At 40.6% G+C, this 22,323-nt stretch overlaps 1 protein-coding gene across 1 annotated transcript; it reads right to left on the reverse strand.

Annotated features, from left to right (window-relative positions):
- Nucleotides 1-6,611: 6,611 nt before the first annotated feature.
- man2a2 (mannosidase, alpha, class 2A, member 2) lies at nucleotides 6,612-21,737 on the reverse strand. Its single transcript, XM_079568509.1, has 23 exons — nucleotides 21,605-21,737; nucleotides 20,013-20,779; nucleotides 19,562-19,819; nucleotides 19,336-19,480; nucleotides 18,519-18,690; nucleotides 17,926-18,053; nucleotides 17,157-17,330; nucleotides 15,462-15,648; nucleotides 13,881-14,058; nucleotides 13,209-13,411; nucleotides 12,781-12,963; nucleotides 12,498-12,612; nucleotides 12,334-12,404; nucleotides 12,090-12,255; nucleotides 11,266-11,502; nucleotides 10,695-10,817; nucleotides 10,215-10,329; nucleotides 9,948-10,081; nucleotides 9,731-9,872; nucleotides 9,067-9,200; nucleotides 8,108-8,302; nucleotides 7,919-8,032; nucleotides 6,612-7,708 (listed from the first exon to the last, which is right to left on the reverse strand). The coding sequence occupies exons 2-23, from the start codon at nucleotides 20,142-20,144 to the stop codon at nucleotides 7,556-7,558; spliced, it is 3,459 nt and encodes a 1,152-aa protein (XP_079424635.1). The 5' UTR covers nucleotides 20,145-20,779; nucleotides 21,605-21,737; the 3' UTR covers nucleotides 6,612-7,555.
- Between the last annotated feature and the right edge of the window lie 586 nt (nucleotides 21,738-22,323).

Below are 22,323 nucleotides of genomic sequence, written 5' to 3' on the forward strand. Positions count from 1 at the left end.
ATGATTTCTACCAACACGACTCAAAAGTAATAAATGAAATATTGGTGGATAAAAGTGTATAAACAGACTCTGCTCTACATGATCAAAAACAGGTATAGCATGAACAAATGTATTTTTGTCTTGAAGATGTGTTTATAGGATTTAATCTATATTTATAGTAATATCATTTTTGTTTGTAAAGATACAAACTTCATGAATTTGGGCTTTGACTGACCCATATAGTTTCCAAATACTTTCTTCAACATCTTGGACTATACTGTTGCCATCAATACTAAACATGCTCCTAATGACCAGCTCAACACAGAGAGATAAATAAGAAATACATTACAGAATTAGGCCTTTTTCAAACATAGTCCAGCATTTAAAGCCTTTTAAAAAAAACACTGCAGCAGTAATAATATAACAGTGTTATTTCAGCCATGGCATTGAAAGGCTTTTCCAGTTCCAGACAGAAAAAAGGACTTGGTAATGTTTGATAATGAGAGGGTACATTAATTAATGCATAATTCATGGGGAAAAAAGACATTTAGGTACTAGTATTAGGGCTGGGACAAAATATCGGATTGGATTTGGATCGCAATACTTTGTGCTTCAATACCAAGTATCGCAGTACTTTCAATACTTGTGTACTTGTGAGGCATTTTAATCCCGTACTCCTTTGTTTTTCAGTAGCAAACATTTTGTGTTTAATTTTCGATCTAAACACTTCAATAACTGTCAAGTGGCAATGGGTTTATAAATCTTAGACACATGACCGTTTTCTTTTAACACATTTTAAGGTAAACATATTACTTACTGTATCGCAATACTATAATGTTTATATATAAATATGACATATAATTACAAAAATGAAGACTGTTGGAACACCTGTTATAAACTCACTTAAACTCTCTTGGCAAAGGCACAGGAGCATCAGATACAGCATCATGTGACACATGTGCTGTGTTGGCATGAACTGTGACATAAGACATTTTAAAGAGGAAAAAACAACTCAACATTAAAAGTTATTTCTTAATCATGTATGGAGCTAAAATTGAAAAATTGAGTACTGAGACGAATTTGCTTGATATTTGGAAAGTAACTGTTTTGTAAATATTCTCAAATGATAGTGTAACTTGACCAGAATACAGTTCCTTAAAATCAATCTTCTAAATGCATGAATTTAGTTACTCCCCAACACTGTCTAGGAGTCTGCTTTGTTACTCACTGCTCAGTTCAGTTTGCAACATGATAATACAGCTTTCCAAGTCTTAACTTCATATGTACAGTATATTCGCCCACTATGTGTGCACAAGTATCATCATTTTCCTCATTAATTCTCCACTTTGTCTCAGCGGGTGTAAATCCCATTCTTCACTGTCCAAGCAGGAAATTGTCACCGTTCTGACTATCTCTTACTTTCCCCAAACGTTACCCAGAATATCTCTCCTGACAGACAGCGATAATAACACAGCAGTTGGTTGATCCGACTGGGACCACGTTGATGAAATCATTTAATGGGCAGAACACTGTTTGAAAGGCCTGCCTCATTATTTTATTTATTACTTAGCAGTTGATAATGACAACTGCAGAGGTGGCAGTGGTATTGACAGCACAGACATTGGTAATAATGGCAGCCATAATGCTTGACGCAGACATTATAAGATTTCTATAAGAAGTAAGTAAGTAAGTGCTTTATTTGTCATTGTACAAGCATACAGCAAAATAGTGTTCAGGCGCTGGTCCTGAGTCGCGCCGCCACTGTGGGTCAACCTGACCCGCATGTTTTTGGAAGTAGAGGAAACCGTTGCACCTGGAGGAAATCTGGCTGGCTGCCTTCAGTCTACTCTGATCCTCTGAAACGGTGCAGCGCCTCCTGGGGTTGTCCCTGTTTCAGGGCGTGGTGTCCTGCACTGGTCAGCTCCACCTGGTCAGCTCCTCCTTCCTCTTCCTCCTACTGTCTTTCACCATCTTCTGGGAAGAGCGTAGCAGTGTTTCATTCACCAGTGAACGTCCAGAACAATAGAAGGCATGTGTGGCTTTATATAACATTATAAAATGTATTCTCTTCATATACAGTATATATACTTCTACAAAACATGAGTAGATCCTGCAACAAAAAAATGCAAACAAAACAAAGCGTCCAGTAAATAACAGGGTCTGTTGTACTCATAGTGTTAAAGGGACTGGATGCAAGTTGGTCATTTTATACTCACTGCTGCCACCTCTGGTCATATGTGTAACTCCAGCTTCTATGTTAAGCTCGTGCATGATGGCACTTCGGACCTGAAGTAGCAGCTTTTTGAGTGACAGTGCAGGATTTTAGAGACAGTTGTGGTGAATAGGTCTGCGCTCATTCTACATCTTAGGACAGCGCCAAAACATGTAGGGGGAAGAAAATCCATGATTTTTTTTTTTAACTACATATAGTCCCCTTGTGGGGCCTTTGGTCATTTTAACCCGAAAGCCACTGGAGCCCGCGGCCTATCAAAAGCCACTGAAGATTTTTGTAAAAAGAAGCAGGAAAAAAATTATGAATGTATGGTTATTTTAAGGCTCTTTTTTGGAGTGTACATTTTTTGACATTAGGGTCTTGAAAGAGTGCAAAATTAATGGCCACACGTGCTTGTTGTTTCTTTACCATTGTTACAATGTACTAACTATTTGTTGCCTGTGGTGACGCCACCTGTATATAAATCTCGGGACAAAGTAACAGTGAAGCTCAAAATGTCAATTACAAACTGAGGATTGGGGTGGGATTAAGTAAATGATCTTCTTCCCACTCCCTTTCAGGTAGAAATTATTATGTTTACATACTGTTATCTTATTCTATATGCTGCTGCCTAAAATTGATGGAAATGAAATGAATGAAATTCACTCCCCACACTCACTGCTGGTAAATAGAGCCACAGCTGCCCTGGAATAGACTGAATGGAGGCTGCTAATCTGCCCTCACAACCTCCGTTCCTGGAACTAAGGTCAACCCTTGGCCGTCTCTAAATGTCAAGGTAGCAACAATGTTTTTTTCCCCCTCAAAGATAACTTGTGCACACTCTCACAAGTGCTGACCCCATAGAAAATAGGATTTTTTTGTCTTCTTTCCTTGCTCTTTTTCTAGACCCTTAACTTCTCATCAGAGGACAAAGATACCAATTAACGTACAGTTTAGTGAACATACGTTTTCTGTCAGTTGGAGAAGGAATTGGTATTCACTAATTGAGTGTTACATCTCTTTTTTTTAGATTGATTTTGTCAATCTTGTACACAGTAGATTCTTAACAGGACTGCAATATTCCAATGATAGTCTTGGCTGTTGTTTACTGTGAGAAGCCAGAAACTGAAACATCTCTCTCTTCCGCTGCTTCTGTTGCTGCCAGTTCAGTCCTCACTGCTCTATCCACCCCCAGACACATCCACAGCTCTCTGTAGCACTTCTGTGTGAAGAGGAGCTAAATTGACATTATTTTCCACTTCTCTCTCTCTTACTCCAGGTGTGTTGAGTCAGTTCACACTCATCCTTCGGGGAACTGGACCTCGTGTTGTAAACCTGCAGCCCTGAAACAACAGCGGCAAGACTTTTGATGCTTAATGTCTGTTTTGGTAAGAACAAATATCAGTAAATGCACGTTTCAATTGTCTTACTGGCGGCAGGTTAAACAAGGATGCATAACTACAAGCCTCTTGTGCATCTGCTTATGCATCATGAATATGCAAAGTCTCAATATGTCACGTTAGACTGTGGGACATGAGGGGCCAGAAGGAGGGCTTCAACTCTTCCTTTCTGAAAGGAGCCACGACGTCGACAACTGCTTAATGGACGAGTCTACACAGCACTTTAGGTTCTTCTAATCTCAGAATTACCGACTATTGTTCCTGGATCCACTGAATATATGTGTGTACAGCCAGCACACACAGTCAAAACAAACTTCTGTAGCACATTTACACCACAGAAGAAACACAGAAGAAAGACCTGCTACAGGGGGATCCACACCATATGGAGCGATGAGTGATCACCTGAATCACACAGCGTGGACGTGGAAGGCCACAGTGACAGGACTGCTTTAACTGAGACACAGAGCTCTATTCAGAACATGTAGCTAGAGCTAAGCGTTCCTGTAGCTCCCTGAATGAGTCTACCACTGGTTTAAAGCAGTTAATTTATCTGAAGCATCTGTTCAACACCATGTTAACCAATAAAACTGTTGCTTGGTGTATATTGTAAATCTAAATGTGGCTTTTTCCCCCCCACATGGTGACATTGCCTTTACCACAAGGCATTAAAAGTTCTCAGCTTTAACAAATGTTTGTGTCTGCACCTGCCACTCACAGGCTTTCAGGGGAGCAGATATGTCTATCACTTTTTATGGCCATGAATCAATGATAGAAACTGTTTCCTTGACTCAGAGTGCTGAGGACAAAAACATCAGCCCGTCTCATGACAAAACCACATTGCAAATAAAAAGAAAACGAAAATCTCAAGATCGTGTTCACAGCCAGGTTTTTAAATGAAAACAAACTGCAGTTGTTTGTGTGCAGGTGGGAGGACAATAATAATTGGTGGTTTGTCCATAACAAATGTAGCAGGGTTCAGGGATGAGGGTACATTCATTGTGCGGTCTGTAATTAGATCTGCTGGGAGAGGTCTCTGCACAGAAGAGCCTGTGCATGTGTCATGTTTTGCATTTTCAATGGACTTTCTATGAAGTAAATGTGCTTGTACTTGTTAAAGGAGATGACTTTTGGCCACATCCTTGTTACACGGCATTCTGCACGCATCAGTTCTTGACTCTGCAGCCTTTGGCTCATAATAATTAGCTGTCGTGTACTATAATGTGGTTTGTACTAATTACAGCCGGCAACGGGAATTATTTGTTTAATTACAACAAAGTTGAAGAAATCAGCTCCCATTAGTTGATTTCATCTGTTTATAGGCCTAAACTTAACACTACTCTACCTGGTGTTTTAATAGAACACTATGAAGTGGAGGCTGCTGGAGAACTGTATGCAGTAAAGCAGATCCAATAGTGTTCTCTTCACCAAATCAAGGTTACAGCTGAGAATGTTTGAATATAATATATGATCACATGTCCTCAATGCAAGCATTGCCCCATAATCAGTCCCAGGGGCTATGTGCACTAAACCAGGACTGCTCTATTTTTGCTTCATCTATAAAAGATGCATTTCAAGTCTTCCAACAACTAGACTTTACAAAACTGAAAAAGTGAAGCTCTGAACTACATGCGAGTTCTGCACTGGTGAGACCTCTCCTTGAAGGCTTTTCCAAGGGGAAGAGGAAGCACAAACTTATCAGCGACTGACAGCATCTGGCGTATCTGTGGCTTAACACTGCCTCCTATTGGTCTTGAGGACAATTCAGCAAAACGTAGTTCATTTGAATGTGAGAAAAAGGAGCGCATTTCTGCTAGTATTGAATATTCTTTATTTACCCCACATTTCCTCTGCACAGCCTTTTCACTTCATTACAGCCCGATACAGAGGAGCTTTCATATATTATCTCTGATTCAAAAACAGTGCTACAAAATCACATTAAAAAAAAAAGGAATTAAACATTGATAGACTCACATTACAAACAGTGAAACTGACATACCACACAAGTGCAAGTCGTCCGGTCTCAGAAATGTTACATGGATACTGATCAGGAAACAGGATTGGATTGACGTCAGAAGCGGAAAATTAAGTCACACTACAGGCCCTTTATGAAGACGGTGATGCGGGACTCAAGTATGACACACGAGGAGATTTGACACACACACACAATGGCAAACGGACAAATCCAGAAACTGCCTGAAAACTAGAGTGCATTTATTAGAAGAAATGCTTTTTTTTATTGTGTTTGTTGTGGTCACGCACACGTAGAGGTGAGATGGAGGTGAATCTTTATTCCGTTGTGCGCCAGCTAAATGGCCTCGAGAATGTCACAGCGACTTTGCATTTAAAAGTAGTAAACTATTTCTCACAGCATTGATGCCGGGTGTAATGCATAGCAAGTGCCTCCTTTGACAAGGCTCTGTCAAGTGGAAAGAATAAATCGGACGTATGCATCGCCAATTCCACTTTGTTGCCAGGAAATGATTGCGAGTTTACCTCTTACAATTGGAGAGATGTCAAGATGCTTTTTTGAACCGCTTTCTATACACTATGATTCAATCTCGGGGAAACTTTTTTTTTTTTTTTCTTGCTGATGCGGAAATATGTGGAAAGTAAACATCTCGAAAAAGGTCCTTTTATATAGTCTGCAAGGCTTCAACATGAATAGCCAGACTGCCTAACAGTACAGCGTATGGTCCCTGAAAGTGTACACAGAAAGTAGCCTGGGCAGCCATCACAACTCCTCACCGTTTATACTGAAAAGGCCTGGTGGATTTGATTTTACATAAATGAAGAAGCAAAAACATACAAAATCTACCTCCTCAAAGATATGGCAGTGAAAATAAAAGATTTCGTCTTGACACATTGATTTATATCCAAGTCTGAGTATCGATAGTATTGGCTAGAGATTCATTCATTAAACATGAGTCTCGCCCGTTAAGAGCGAATACAAATAATCCCTCTTTTGTTTGCATTGTTTTTCCTAATTTAGATCACAGCAACAGACTAGAGTGATGTTCTGGATGGCCAGGCTACAAAGAAATGCTTCATCTCATAAGCGTTTGAAGGAAAAGCCTCAAACACAAGACTCCACACAGACTCATGGATAAATCTGCCATATGGTGTATAAGAGGTAAAATCTTTGTCTCGGCTCCTACTGCATACAGTCCAGTACAAAAACCAGCCACTCAGCAGCGTAAGATCAGCATCGGAATGACAGAACCGGGGCGCGAAGAGAGCTGCTCTATTCCCTCCGGACCTTTGCACATTTTTCTCATCAGTGACAAAAGGGGAGTGGGAAGAGGAGGAGAGAAAGTCCTGTATCTACAACAATGGACACAACAGTCATCCATTACAACGCACGATATGATTAATGGTCACATTTTATCACAAAGCAGCCCATGGTGAACTCTTGGACTTAGATTCGCCACAGCTGCAGGTTGGTCTCCTGGCGAGTTCTGAGCAGATGAGACCACACATTCTTTGCTGCTAAAAAAAAACAGAACTGCAGTCTGGGCTGAAGTGACTGAGCGGTACAAAACAAGCTGCAAATTAAAAAGAAAAAATCATTCCCCTACATCAAATAAAGCTTTGTAAATTGCACAAGTCCAGGCCTTGTGGATATTAACATTCAATATTCCAGTCCAAGATTGACCAAAAGATAGAAAAAGTGAGTTCTTACAAATTAGAACTAAATTCAACAGTGTTTCAGAAACACCTCATTCTAGAAGGCTCTAAAGTTACAAGTCTTTGTCTCGGCTCCCCACAGGGCCACAGTAAAACAGCTACAGCCTGCCCCCTGCTGTCCATTCACGCTCAGTACAGACATTTTTGCCAAGTTCTTTGTCTTTCCTCTGAATGAACACTCGACAGCGGAGCAAGAGTTAATCCGAGTCCAGCTCAGGTCTCGCTGCTGTTTTGTTCCTGACCAGTGTGAGCCCTGGCGCGGTTTGTTGTGACAGCTGTTTTAGCGCAGCTTGAGTTTGAAGGCAGAGATCTCCATGGGCTCCAAGCTGATGGAGGAGTCGTTGGCCAGCGGAGTGCCCGAGTGCATGAGAGTCAGAGACATGGGCTGCAGCAGCTGGACGTCCAGATTCTTGAAGAGTCCGGAAATATTAAGCTGCAAAAAAAGGGAACAGGGCAATTCTGTTACAATAACAAATGAAGACTGCATTATTAGAGAAAGAAGCGAGGTAACAATGTGTTAATTACTATAAATTTTCCCTTCTGGATCTACCATGGAGATCTCAAGAACTCTCTTAACTTCTGAATACGGCTCGCTAACAACTAATTCGTCTCTTGGGTAGTGTTGCGTATGTGTGGGCCGCACCTGTCCTTGAGTGGTGGTGCAGTTGAAGGCCAGATTTTGTGCCTCCAGTTCACAGTCCAGGCCCAGTCGATGAATGATGAAAGCTGTGTGCGGGGATGGGGTCTGGGCGTCCTGCTGCTCACAAACGACAACCACATATGATTAACCACCTCCAGCAAACAACATTATTATATCATTTGTTTTCCGTACTTGATTCTGGATGCTGCGCAGGTTCACCAGGTGCATGTCACAGGGGAGGGACGACTTGAGAGGGGCAAAGGTTTGCAGAGAAGGGATGCCTCTGCGTTTGGGCAGAACAGGCAGCACCAAAACTTCATGATTTAAGATGGAATTGGTCATGTGACTTAGTATAGAGGGGAAGCTTGTCACACCAGTGTCCATCATCTGTGAGAGAGAAAAGAGTAACATACAGGACTCACTTCTTTATACCCTAGCATTGACAGTATAATTTACACTACAGGCAGTAAAGTGACTATAAAGCTGCTACAAAGATACTTAAGATTATATGAAAGGCACAAGGTTAAGCATATTTACCTACTGAAAGCAAATATGTCGTGTTCAATTGAGCATAGAATAAAAGCTATCCAGTAAAAATTCAAAGGCTTTTTTGCATTGAAAGTTTAATTGAGTAATTTACCTCACAGATATATTTAATAAAACTACTATTTCAAAGACAATGACTATATATTTATATATATATATATATATATATATATATACACACACTACTGTGACATCTACAGGTGAAAGGGAACAACAGAACAGGAAGCACAGCAGCTACGATCACACAGACTGATGCGCACTAATAAGCATCCGCTTGTTGCTAAGGCAACATTACCTCTTGAACTTCATCACTCAAAATCTGAGAGAAACTACGGAATATTGAGGAGAATTTTCTGAAAAAGCCATCATGCTGAAAAAGTATAATGGTGTGGAGAGAAAAAAGGAAATGAAAAAAAAAAAAACAATTAAACAGAGGAGATGATGACAGAAAGACAGATGGTGATGTAAATGAGAATAGAAAAGTGAACCACACAGGTGGTAATGGCCACAGAGGAAGGACCATCACTGGAAATGAACATCTTTGCTTATGTCGAAACAGACTGATTAGGCAGTGTGTCTGAAGGAGCAACTCTCATATTTCTGACCTTGTTGCCCAAGCCTCGACGCTCCAGCAGCAGTCTGAAGCGATTCACCGTCTTCTTGTTGTCCTTCAGGCCCTGGCCCAGCCCTCGGTTATCATCCTGCATCAGCCGCCGGTCCAGAATCACCTCGAGCTGGCCTGAGGCATAAAGAGGAACAATTAAGCTTTCATTCAAATATAACATGAGATTTCAGGATCTCATTTTCAGGAGTGTCAGGCACCTCTGGGAAACCTACACAGACAAGGGGAGAACATGCAAACGGAAAAACAGAAAGGCCCCACCCAAACCAGGGATGGAACCTGGGACTTCTGGCTGTGAGGCAATTTGCCATGCCACACATAGAATCTTCTAAACAAACACTACATGAAAAAAAAAAAAAAGAGTGCTTTCTCTAAAACATTTAACTTTTGAGTTTTTGGTGAAAATAAAACGCTGCAAGCAATCTTCTACCTCCCTATGTTAAATTGAAACATTTCAGTTTAAAGTGGTAAGTATTTGCTAAAAAAAAAAAGAAAAAAAGTTAAATCGCAATGTGCTTCAATGAGGATACATTTGTTTTCCAGAAATGCACATTTCACGTTTGCTGTAATTATAAGATTTGTCACACGGATGTGAATGCCTTTTAGTTCATTTCTGATGAATATTGAACATCAACAGAAATGCATACCATTTTCCAAGCTAGTGACTCCCAGAGACTGAGCTGTGTGCAGGGTGAGGCGGTAGTGGCTGTCCTGGATGTATGCTTGGCTGGGCATAGGGTAGAAGTTGGCTTGAAGGGGGAGCTTTGGGTGGCGACGACGAGGCTGAATCTAAAACGATGATCCAACATGTTAAATAATAATAAAACAGTACAGTATATAGGACACACTGTTTGCTTGACTGACCTGGAAGCCATTTAAATCTGTGTAGAAGATGTCTCCACTCTCGATGTCAGTGTCCAGGCGCATGGCCAGCTCCTTATTGGTCAGATCTCTTATGTCCACCGTCGTTTTGATCTCCATAGATAAGCCGTCCACTCCTAAATACAGCACCAGGGAGGTCAAAGAAAAGACAGTGCTTTGTTCATAATGGCCCTCGCACTAGCCCATCTGCTGCATTACACAAACCACAAAAACCTCTGCTCTCTTTATTTAAAATCCTACGTTTCTCACCGGGCACGTTGTGAATCCGTATGGTCTGCTCGAAGTGCTGGTAATGGGCCACCACTTCAGAAAAGAGTGGACCCTCCACCACACGAACCACAGGAGACTCTTTCTGACTGTAAGGCTGAAGAGAGAAAAATCGACATTGGCTAAAAAGACTAGACAGACAAAGAAGAAATCGAAGCAGCCACAAAATGCATGTTTGAAGAACGGAGTGAAATGCTTTTAGAGGAAAATTGACTTCAAGATTACTAGTATGTTACAAACTCAAGTAAAGGCAGCACAGTTTGTTTAGAGGAGAAGCAAAGGGTGGAGTTTCTTAAAGAGCTTTTGTCATGCAGCAGCCTCAGGCCAAGGGAAACTTTTGAATAATCCATTTTAGATCAATCATTTTCTCACGAACACAAAGTAAGATGGTTTGGAAAAAAGCATAATTCTCGCTTAACCCGCTCTACAACACTATTTATAGAATAACATTCAAGAAAATACCTTCGCTTTTCCATCTGGTAAAAACAGGTATGCTCCACTCTTGTCCTTCGATGGGCGGGTGCCGTAGAGCATAAATTGCATCTGAACTTTCACTTCTTGAGGATCGTCTCTTCGCCGGATACTCTGGCAGTAAGAAACAAGAAAAACAAAGAAAATTCCTATAAATAGAAAATGATAGAACTTTGATCAGGAATAACAAGCTCTAAGGTTTAACGCTCCAAGAAACCAAATCAAATCCCTAAAATGGTGCAGTTCCACCGGTGGGTCAATAAAGATATTGAATTACAGCTGCACGATGAGCTCAAAATCAAAATATCCATTTTAAATTTTAATACTAGCAAAATACAGTCTTCTGAAAACTATAAAATAACCCGTCCCTATGAGTTTTGCCTAATGATCAATGTGACTTGAGTCAAATAATTTGGTACATTGGTATTTTTTCATTGTTTTAGATACAGAATGTCCATTCGAATAAAACTCATGGTCTGACGGTGTTAAAACACTCACTGAAAATCCAACCACAATGGTTAAATCATGCAGCCCAACTCTGAACTTTAGAAAGGACACAAACCTCCAGGAGCCCAGTGGTTCCTGAGAATCCCAGGGTGACGGCCTGGCTGCTGATGTAGAAGGTCTGACCATCGGCCTGTAGGGAGCGTATGGGGAGGGGGTCTTCGGCGCGGGCGGTTACCCCATGCCCCGGCAGCCGGAGCAGGGTGTCCGATCGCATTGTCATGGGAGAGTCGGCAGAGTCATACAGGTGAAACACGGCGAGGCCCAGCGGAGGAAGGCGCGCCATAAAGGTCGCCTGAAAAGAGGTTTGTAAATGCACTGTAATATCAGACAGAGCAGAAGGGCCTGTATTACATTGTACATTTTATTCTTTTTAAAATAAATTATTTAGGTCAACTGACAAGTCTGTTGACTGTCCACAGTAAGATTAAACCATAGGCTCTTTATGGCCTGTCATGGCTCGCTAGAGCAACCTATCAGCTGGAAGGGGTTTTTTGTCTCGAGAGTTAAAATAATCTGAACATACTGAAATATATGAATGAAGAACAGTTCCCTTGCCTTTTTTTAATTTTCTGGGACTGGTGAATAAAACACAAAGACAGTGGGTTTCACTGGAGGGAACAGTATATAACTAACTCAAACATTCTGTGCTATTTCTGCTGAGAGAGATGCACCAATAATACAGGCTGAAAGTGTATCCGTATTTTTATTCATTGAAAAATAGTCCAATTACTGCGGTGCAATATAAATAAAAAATTGCTTCTTTCCCCTTGGCCTGTACATTGCACTGTGTGCAGAGAGTGGGAGGACAAACTGCCTAACTGCACTGCAGCCAGTGTAGATAACGAAGACAAACAGAGGCATTGTGCCTTCTAGCCTTACCTCAAATACCTCCGCGCTCATTTGACTTGCAGAACTCCACTGAGCGCTCAGCTGCACAGGGACCGTCTGGCCGTCCTCTGTGAGCACCCGCACCCTGACTGTGTTCACCAGCACAGTCACTGCACACAGGCGCTCCTGCTCCACTGGGTTGAACAGAACCACGTACCTGATAACAAGAGAAAATATCAGCCAGAGCAGACAATGAGGAAGGTGGGTAAATCAAACTCAGGGATGCAAATAATACCTTGGCCCTGCTGGGTCCAGCTCGATTAGAGTGCGCTGAGGCAGAGAGTCCTGGGTAGCCCGCCTGTCGTCCTGCACAAGGTAATAAAAACAAAGGACTGTCAATGTTGCAAAGATATCCTTTGTTCATTTTTGTTGGCTCTGGTGTTCTTTGCGTCCTTTTACCGTCTCTAGGAAGGGCTCGGTGTGGTAGAAGCGATAAAACTCTTTGTTCTTCATCACCAGGAAATGAGCAGCATTGATGATTACTCTCTTCAGGCCGATGAGCGCGCGCAGTAATCTGCAGGGGACAAACAACAATCAATTCTTCACTGCAGCAGTCACCTCAGAATTGAATGGCAACAGTTGAGCAAGGACAAAGGGTGGAAAAGAGGCATAGTTCTTAGATTTGATTTTTGAGTTGGCAGGAAGGTCATTATATTCACCGCCATTTATTCCAAGCACTTACTTTGTGCCATAGTCAATGACAACATTTTCCTTCGCTGTCCCAGTGATGGCATCGTGGTGCTGAAAGAGGCCAACGGAGCGCCTTGCATCAACCAAAAGGGCGTAGTCTGACACCGGATAGCGCCCCTCCATGCCAGCATGCCGCGCGTTTGAAACTGCTAGGCTGTAAAGTATCTCCGCTCCTCTGAAAAAAGGATGAATAAAAGCTCACAGCACAGACCGGTAAAACCACTGTAGCTCTTAGCACAGGAAATGTCAATACTGTCATCACCGCAGACACGAACACAGACATTAGACATCCATAAAAAACAAATAACAGAGCAGACAAATAAGGACAAATAAGAAAAAAAAAAAAAAGAAACAACTGACATAATAACCATAACCAAACACAAGAAGACAGTAACAAATGTCGATATTGTTAGGACCTACCTGAGGTGTGACTCTAACACACGATCCAAACTTTTATAGAAAGGTCTTGAAGTGAAATAGCCAGTCCAGTAGTGGTCTTCACGATCGGCATAGGCAAAGAAATCTCCACTCAGAACAGGGAAGTCTGCGGGTCTGGCTCCTTCCGGCACTGCATTAGCTTTGTACACAGCGGAAAAGTAGTCGGAGAGCGTCCCAAACTGAGCCTGAAGCAGCCAACAGACACACACATGGACATTAATACTTCAAAAAGCTTTTTAAAAGCTGTGGCAAAAAAAAACAAAAAAAAATAACTAAAGAAATTCTGCATTGTAAAAGGCTGAAATGCACTAAAACAAATTCTAAAAGGTGATATCTGATTTATAGATGAAGAAAAGGGGCCACAGTTTGGTTATATTTCAGAAACTTAACCAAGCATTATGGATTGTATTGGATCCACAACTTTAACAGAAGCAGTTGTCATTTGAAAGGATTTTAAGCCACAAGATATGTATAAATAAAACACTGAATTGTATGCCACTTTCGGTTTCACCTGGATTGGCCCAGTAATGCATAAATTTGTTTAAAAACATCTGTAATTTGACGCTAAAAGCTAAATTTATTATCACATTCTGGCCTGTCCTTCACCTCAATATTACGCTTTGTCACCACAACCAATTTAGACAGATGGTTTACCTGCACATGCATCTCCGGGTGTGAATTCATGTAGTCGAAGAGTTTCTGATAGTTACTGTACTGCTGGTCCCACTCCAGGGCTTTGTCATAGCGGAAGTCATCTCCCAGAGGGACTAGAAGCACCTTGCTGCGATAAAGCTTGGACTTTTTCCTGTACTGGTCCAAGAGCAGCTGTGCCCTATTAAATAAAGAAAAAAGATACAGTCAAGCTTTTTATGAACCAGTCTTATGTGTACTTAAAATGGGGTCGATGAAGCAACGCACTATTGTGTGACAGTTTCTATTTATTTATCGGATGGTGGCCTCCAAGTCTGTTAGGATTGGCATGGAGTCAACTTGAGTTTATTTGTAATAGGCTAGAGTAAGGTCACAAACTCAAAAACATTGATGCGAATGACTGAGGACTCCTACAGTTAAATCTACAGTTATATTCATTCTAGTTATTTGACGTAATAGATTTAGACATACTGATTTGAATTACAAAATACTTTATTATGTCAACACTAAATTTAGAAAAGATCAGACGTTAAAGCATTTGGCACAGGCATTGCCATCACCATTTACAATCTTCACATTACAGACCTCAGCACCGTCCGCTAGGTCACATATTATGCTTTATTCTAACTTTTTTGCTGTTGGAAAGTTTGGAATTGGTATTTGATGTTGTCTACCACAACTGCCTCTAAAATCCTGCACTGTCACTCAAAAAGGTGTTAATTTGGGTCGAAGTGCCATCATGCACAAGCTTAATATAGAAGGTGCAGTTACACGCATGACCTGAGGTGGCAGTAGTGAGTATAAAATAGCTAACTTGCATCTAGTCCCTTTAAATTAAGCCAAAGCTAAAACACATAGGCCTTTATAGAGGTAGATGCCAGCTATGAGCAGCTGATTGTCTGTAGTGGAGGCTATTTTCCTCACATCAGTGGGTGGGAGTGTTTTGAGTCCATGAGAAGGAGACCGATTATGCAGGATTACTCAAACATGTGGGAGTCAAATTAAGTGCAACTACGGACAAGTTGAGGATATAACATTATGATGAGTAAATAAATGATTTCGCATAGTTGTTTTCAACTGTAGTAGCTTCAAAAAACACCTTCAATGAATGACCCAAAAATATATATATATTGTAAAAGGTGCACTATACAATGTGTAAAGTTTTTTTTATATTAATAAGTATTTGACCCTCAGTGACCCTGCGAATGCGAGTGGTTTGCATAGCGCCTTGACGCTTCAGGATGAATTGTTTTTAAATTTTCACCACTGATTGAACTGTATCCATGGTCACATAGTTTTATACATTCCACTCAGAAATCCTAAAAAGCCAGAAATGAAATGGACCCTGAAGCATCATAATAGCCACCAGGATGGAAAGCGAAGGCGCCAAACTAACCACTCATACAGCTGGGTCACTGCAACTTTTTATGTAAAAACAAAAGTTGATATCAGTGTGTATTTTTCAGAGTGCACCTTCAAAAAACCAAAAACAAATCTAGTTTTTCCCACCCACCAGTTGAGAGAGCACTGGAGTGGCATAATATGGGTGCTCTCATCTTGGACAATACCCTTAAAGCTCCTCACCTTTCTGCTACATTAGCCTCCACAATGGATTTGGGAGGCACTTTCCAAGGGCAGTTTATGCGGCCACCTGGTAATCTTTTGAAGTCAAATTGGCAGCAAATCTTTGGGTCTGGTCCACATGTGTGAGGCACGTCGTAGCTGTAGAACGGCATCATGTGGCAGAACATGTCTGTGTTGGCTCCAGTGTCTGTCAAAGAGGGAACAGGTTCATGACTGTTACTGAAGCAATGTTCTTCTTAGCAGTGTTGGGGTAATGCATAACAAAAAATAAATTACGGTACTTTTTTCAGTAACGGAGGAATATAAACATTACCAAAAAAAAACACGGCAATATATCAAACAATTTTAGTAATGCGAGTTACAAGAACATTTATATGGTTTGCTATCAGTGGTGTAGTCTACGTGATACCAGCACAAACTTCACATTTCCTCTCCTGAACACAAGTGAAGGGTCCAGCATCTCTCACCCAGCGCCGACACACCGCACATCGGCAGCAGAGCCATAGGTTAAACATGATAGATCAGGGGCAAAGATCATGCCCCACACGCTCTCACTGTTTTAAATATTATTGCAATAACAAATGAAGGCAGCTTTGCCTAGTTTTTTTTCGCACATAAAACAAAACTGAAGAGACCAAATGCCTAATTTGCATAAATCACGACAGTCTTTACAACGCCGTCGCAAATTTACTAAACTTTAGTTCATCTCTCCTTCCCTCTTTCTTTTGCCCTACACGAGGTGCAGAGCTGATCTAGCCACGTTGGTCAGTGCTTTCTCTCTGCTCAGTGCAGTCAGGCTCAGGCTCATAGCCCGAATCTCAGCGTTGCAGGGGCAACAAGACAGAAAACTGATCAATTACATAAAAAATGTATAGCTATATAATTACCCTAAATAAATTAATATACACTTCAGTGAAAAGCATTTGTTGTCCACTAAGCAAATTAAAGAGAACTGGTGACTTGAAGTTAAATATAATATTGAGGGTTTTTGTGTTGATCAGTTAGGTATTTTTTTAGAATGCTGTCACATACTTTTGGCAAATCAACAGCCTATAAGTAACAAAGTAGTGTAACTCAGTGACACGTTTTAGACGTAACAAACGTGACATTTTTTAAGCTGTAACTAGTAATGTACTACAAATTTACAGTCACTTGCCCAACACCACTTCCTGGTAGTTGAGATTTTCACATATCGTCAACTGGACAGGGTTTATTAAGTGGAGGATGTTTTATCTCCATCTCATGAAGCCAAATAGAACACTTGTTAACACACCAGCTTGTGGCCTATTTAGACTTATTTTCCCCATTAACAAAAGGGGTCAGGACTGCCATAGCCCCCAGCAATTTCTTGTCTATGGTTTCACTCATGAGAATAAGCTTTGTCGTAAGAAATCAAGACATAAACAAAACTATGCTTTCGACAACCTTAAAGATTTATCATTAGCAGAAACAAAAGCACAGAAAGTCAAACTTTTCCCCCAAAACTATATCACCAACACTGTGTAAAAAACATAATGCATACCACTATAGAAAAGAAGATCATTCACTGACAAACCAACAGCCACATTGCATAAACTGTCCTTCCAAAAAAGTTTGCCATGACGAGTAGCATGACTCATTCTGAAATTAACTCGTCACAGATGACTAGTTGAACAAATGTGAGAGTTGGAGGACCGAGCTGGATGTGCTACTTACCCCACGCCTGCCTCCACATGAACTCCAGGCTGCGTGTGGAGGCAAAGTGTTTTTTGATGGTGTAGTGGACCCTCTGGATGAGCATGCTGGTCAGGTTGGCCTTTTTTAGCAGGTAGGACATGGTAGCACTGTGCCCGAAAGGGTCTACTGCCCACCCGCTACGTGGCGTTATACCTGGGCAAGCAGAGGCAGTACACACAAATTGCTAAGTAAGAACAATGTTTCTTTAGAATGGGGTTTCATATGAGCGTACTGTTTTTAAAGCAAAAGCGCATGGTTAATTAAAATGTGCAAATGTTTTCCTTCCATTTTATCCTTGTTTTGATGCATATTCATCATCTGCTTTCAAGCCTTTTTTCCATATAAATATAATATAGACCATATAAATACAATACATTTGATGAAATGGAATTGAAAATATCACAGTATTATTATCACAAAATTCAAGGCAGTTTTGCATGTTTTCTAGATCTCCGATATAATAGTTTAACAAATCTAAAACTGTTTAAATGTATGATCGTGAAGCTGCAGTCTGTAAGTAATATATGATTTCTGTTTTACATAGTATATAAAATAATCTATAAATGTTTTCTCGTAAGGTTAGTACTTTCTCACATATAAATCAAAACACAAGTCTTATTTTGACATTATTTAAGATTCCTTACAATATAGTCCAATGGAAATGACTGTGTTAAAATAGTTTTGCGACATACTACATTGTAATTGTAAAAGCTTCTCAAATACAGCTTTTAAAACATTAGTCTTATACCTATGTTTCTTTCCAGCCACTGATGGCCTTCAATAAGCTGGTCGATCATCGCAAAGTAGTGAACGTTGGCTTCATCCGTCATCACCCAACCTCCTGTCACAATCTCAAGCTGTCCCCCAAGGATCAGTCTGTTGAAGAGAGGCTTAAGTAAGAACGGTGAAGATAAGCCGGCTTTAAAGAAAAAGACATTCACGGGACAACAAGCTAATTTTAGATAACTGATCTACTCAATACAGATGCTGCGCTATGTTCGTGGGCCTTTGTTCTTACATTGTCAGCCAACGTCCTTATGTACAGAATACTAAAGCAATTTTTAAAAAATATGACACTGCAGGCAAATTATTATTTTTTCCCGATGCATTGAAGTATTTGAAAATACTACAGTACTGCTCAAAGAGAGGCCGAATAAAATAGCACTTATTCTTCATTTCCACTGCAGTAGATTTAGCTTTTCCAATAGCTGTATTGCAAGGCTAATGTAATCTGAAGACCTGTAGTGAATTCATATTTCACACATTTCAACAATAGAAAAGGGAGAATAAACTACAATGGGCAAAGAACATGGCCTAGGGAGTTTTTTGGAGCCAACTTACTTGCGTGTAGCTTCCTGCTTCTGTGCATCCGCAGCTTCCCACCATTTTGAGAAAAACGAAATTTCAGACCAGATAAACTTCCTGCGGGAATCCTCTGCCAGTTTCACAACCATGTTGTTCAGTATGTGCTGGGTTTGGTCTGCGAAGTACTTGTCAAATGTTTTAATCCATCCTATTGAAAAAGAAGGAAAAAAAAGAAATATATGTTAACAGTTCAAAACAGTTTATAGCAATGTAGCTTGAATGAATTAAAAGGACAGCAGAAAAAACTGCCTTGGAAGACCGCTTGAAAATAGCACAATATTTTATTTAAGTCCCCTGCAGAAAGCTATTAGGTGAAGTAGAGCATGAAAACTGTGAATTTTTTATTTGTGACCAGGTATATATCCTTTATTATTTGTTCATTTTGTTGGTCTAAACAGTGCCAGTGAGGCAAACTATGGAGCTAAAACCTAATAAGTGCCTTCACACTGCTCACAATACAACACAATGCTGACTGTATTGGTGACACGTCTGCTGTTGTTTGTACAGTCATTTTAGCTAAACAGAATAACAACATTCAGAAAAAGTAAACCAATTTCAATATTTATCAATATTTCTGTTTTTCCAGGTAAAATGTGGTCTGGCCTGTCAACATTTCAATAATTGTCACGTAAGCAAAGCTTAAAGTTTACGTGAAGCCACTGGATAAACAACATATTTAATGATTAAAGGCAATCAAAAATTAAACCAGCTCCAATCAATGTAAAAGCCATGTCAAATGCATTTGTTTTGCAACATTTGATTATTATTTTGTAGCTAATGCAATTCAACTCACCAGGGTCATTATGTGAATGAGGGATCACAAACACTTGCAGTGGTTCATTATCCCACTCATCAGGTTCATACGTAATGTCGAAGCCTTGTTTCCAAACACCGCCGTCAGGGTTGTCAAACTTTAACAGGGAGTACACATCCAGCATCTAAAAAGAAACATTAGAGAAGAGTTTTGTATATTTAACATAAATGGCATCAATAAGAGAAAGCTTGTGTATCAAACACACCTGCACATCAGTATGGTCACGACGGGCTCCTGAAAACTGGCAATCCTGGGGCTTAATAGCAAGGAATGTGGGTCGGCCATCAAAGGGTAAAACCCAAGAGCCATTGGCGCTCCTGAAAGGCAGGTGTCCACTGGGAGACACGGCTCCTGTGTCTGTGAGCTCCATCACAGAATCTTTTATGTGACTAATGATTTGATGATTTTCCTCAAGCAGCTGTTCCAACTGCTCTATCCTGTTCTGTAGCACTGAGATCTGGCTCTACAACAAGATCATAGAGATCAGTGTGAGTGTTGGGATGAGGCATGTTTTTTGTGGCACTCCTACATAATACTACAGGAAAAAAAAGCTTTGCAGACAAGTGTCAAACAATACAGAGATACATTTTAAATAAAATTGTATAGGCATGACAGGGTTTCAGCATTTGATATTCTTGATAACAGGTTATTCTTACCCTTGGAAAGTTTCCACCACTCTGTCTCCTTGCAGGGTCATGCTGGACCCGATCCAACATCAGATATAGTGAGAACACAGCCACACAGAAAATGGCCCCTCCACACACCGTCACCTGCTTCCTCAGCTTCATTATACAGTCCCGAGTTAAAACGTTTTACTTCTGAACCACCAGATGTCCTTGAAAAAATAATGCAGTCCAGTCTGGTCACAATGTTGAAAATGATGCACACCCTAATAGACCAGTTCTGAAGCAAGGTCGTCTCCAGGTTGTGCTCATCATCCTGGGCATCACAGTGACGAAGCTACAGTGAGAAGAACCATGAGCCAGGGTGCTAAATCAGCGGTGGCTGGCAAGCACTTGGTCAGCATTGGCGAGACCACAGCCACTGGTAGACATCCTCAAAGTAGCCCTTGTGCTCAACCACAGAGACTAAAAAAAATGCAGGAGAAGAAAAAAAAACACAACAACACACAAGCACCCTACAGAGGGGGATTTAAACAGGAAGCCTAGTGTCCCACCGACAAGACGTGGATCCCTCTGGGCCTCTCTACGGGTGCTCGCTTCACTCTCAAAAGCAGTGTCTCGAAGACCACACACAAGACAGACGCAGATTTCCAAAACTATCTCCCGTTATATATATATATAAAAAAGTCTTTAAAAAAAATCTCTGTCCAAAGCAGCTTCACGGATTAAATCATTTCAGCAGCCCATTAACATCATGGCCAGTCCATCTGTCCTCTGTCACATGTTGAAGTCTTCCTTGGCTGTGAAAAACGAGTTTTGGTTAGTGTAAAACCAGCTCTTAGGTGCAATCAACTTTCACATCAGTCTGGTGGAATTTATTTTGTGTTGCATGTTGCTTATACGGACATAAATTGCAGAGATTTTCTCAAATACTTATGGAGTGCTTTAATTAAGTAGGTATTGTTGCGCAAATCCCACAGTATTCTAATCCGCTGACTACTATTCCTACAAGGTTGAATTAGCACACACACACACACTAGTGCACATTTTACTTCATAATCTGACCATGTCATTACTCAGAGCTTAAAAACACAGTACATTTGAACTGTACCTTCTGCAAATAATTGACTATCAATAAAGCTGCCAAGTGCTTACAAAGTCACAGCGGATATCCCGACTAATAAGATCTGATGCCACGTCCATAACACTAAAGGAAATAAATGTTCTCCGTTTTCTGATAGCGTCTGTTCTCCAAGTTTTAAATTGGCCTTAAAAAAAAAAAGCTGTAGCTGTGGCTAAACGAGCTAGCTACCAAATGAGACATTCCAGCATGTATTCAGTAGTTTCTTAAAAAATAAGGAGGCTGCAAGATATAGCTAATCGCCTATGGATAAACATGAGCTTAAATGAGCCATAGACAGGTCGTATATCTATAAGGAGCATTGCACGTTCATAGACCGAAAACAATTGTCTACATGTATAAAACGATGGCAGGAAATGTTCAATATTATTAAGACAATACACGATAGACACTTCCTGGCTAAGCGTTCTCTTTCCTTGCAGCCTTGGCTAAAGAGCAAATCGATTACAAATGTTTTTGGGATGAAAATGTGTGAATTACTCACCCAGACGAACCACAAAAGAGTGTTCACCAGCAGCAGCAGCACGGGGGTAGGTGTGCATTAAGCTGTAGGCTGGCAGATTACTGTCAGTTCGTTAGCACCGGGGGCTAGCACCACCGAGAGGCTCAGACCAGACTGACGAGAGGAGCTGCTGCAAAGGCTCATGGGAAGAGCGTAAGGCTGCGCATCCGTTTATGATTGGCCAACACCTGTAGTTTGTTAAATCTTTAAAAGTAGAAAAAAAACTACACCTATTGATAGTTTAATGAGTAAATAACTCACCCATAAACATAATAGAGTTCGGTAATGTGGTGTTAAATCGCTAAGCATTATGGGATTAGCAGCAATTGTAAACTAATGGAGATTTTAAAAGTTAAAATACTGGAGTAATTGTTCAAATTAAAACACTTGGACACCACAGGGAGTTAGATGTATTTACCAGCAGTAACTCGGCAGCTAACGGAGTTGTTCCACGGCTTTTTTTTCTCCACTTTTTATACTGTTTTCAAAATGTATTTTGTAATGTATTCTGTATTCTGAATACTTTGAAAACTTTTAGAATACTTTTGCATTGGTTGTCATTATATTTCTGTATAAATATGACGTATAATTACAAAAATAAGGACTAACATTGTTGGAACACCTGTTATGGACTGAATTTACCAATAATTAGGAACTCTTTAACTCGGAAAATGGAGCAGCAGATTCAGCATCATGTGACA

This window comes from Gobius niger (assembly GCF_951799975.1).
Source record: "Gobius niger genome assembly, chromosome: 12".
Taxonomy (NCBI): Eukaryota; Metazoa; Chordata; class Actinopteri; order Gobiiformes; family Gobiidae; genus Gobius; species Gobius niger.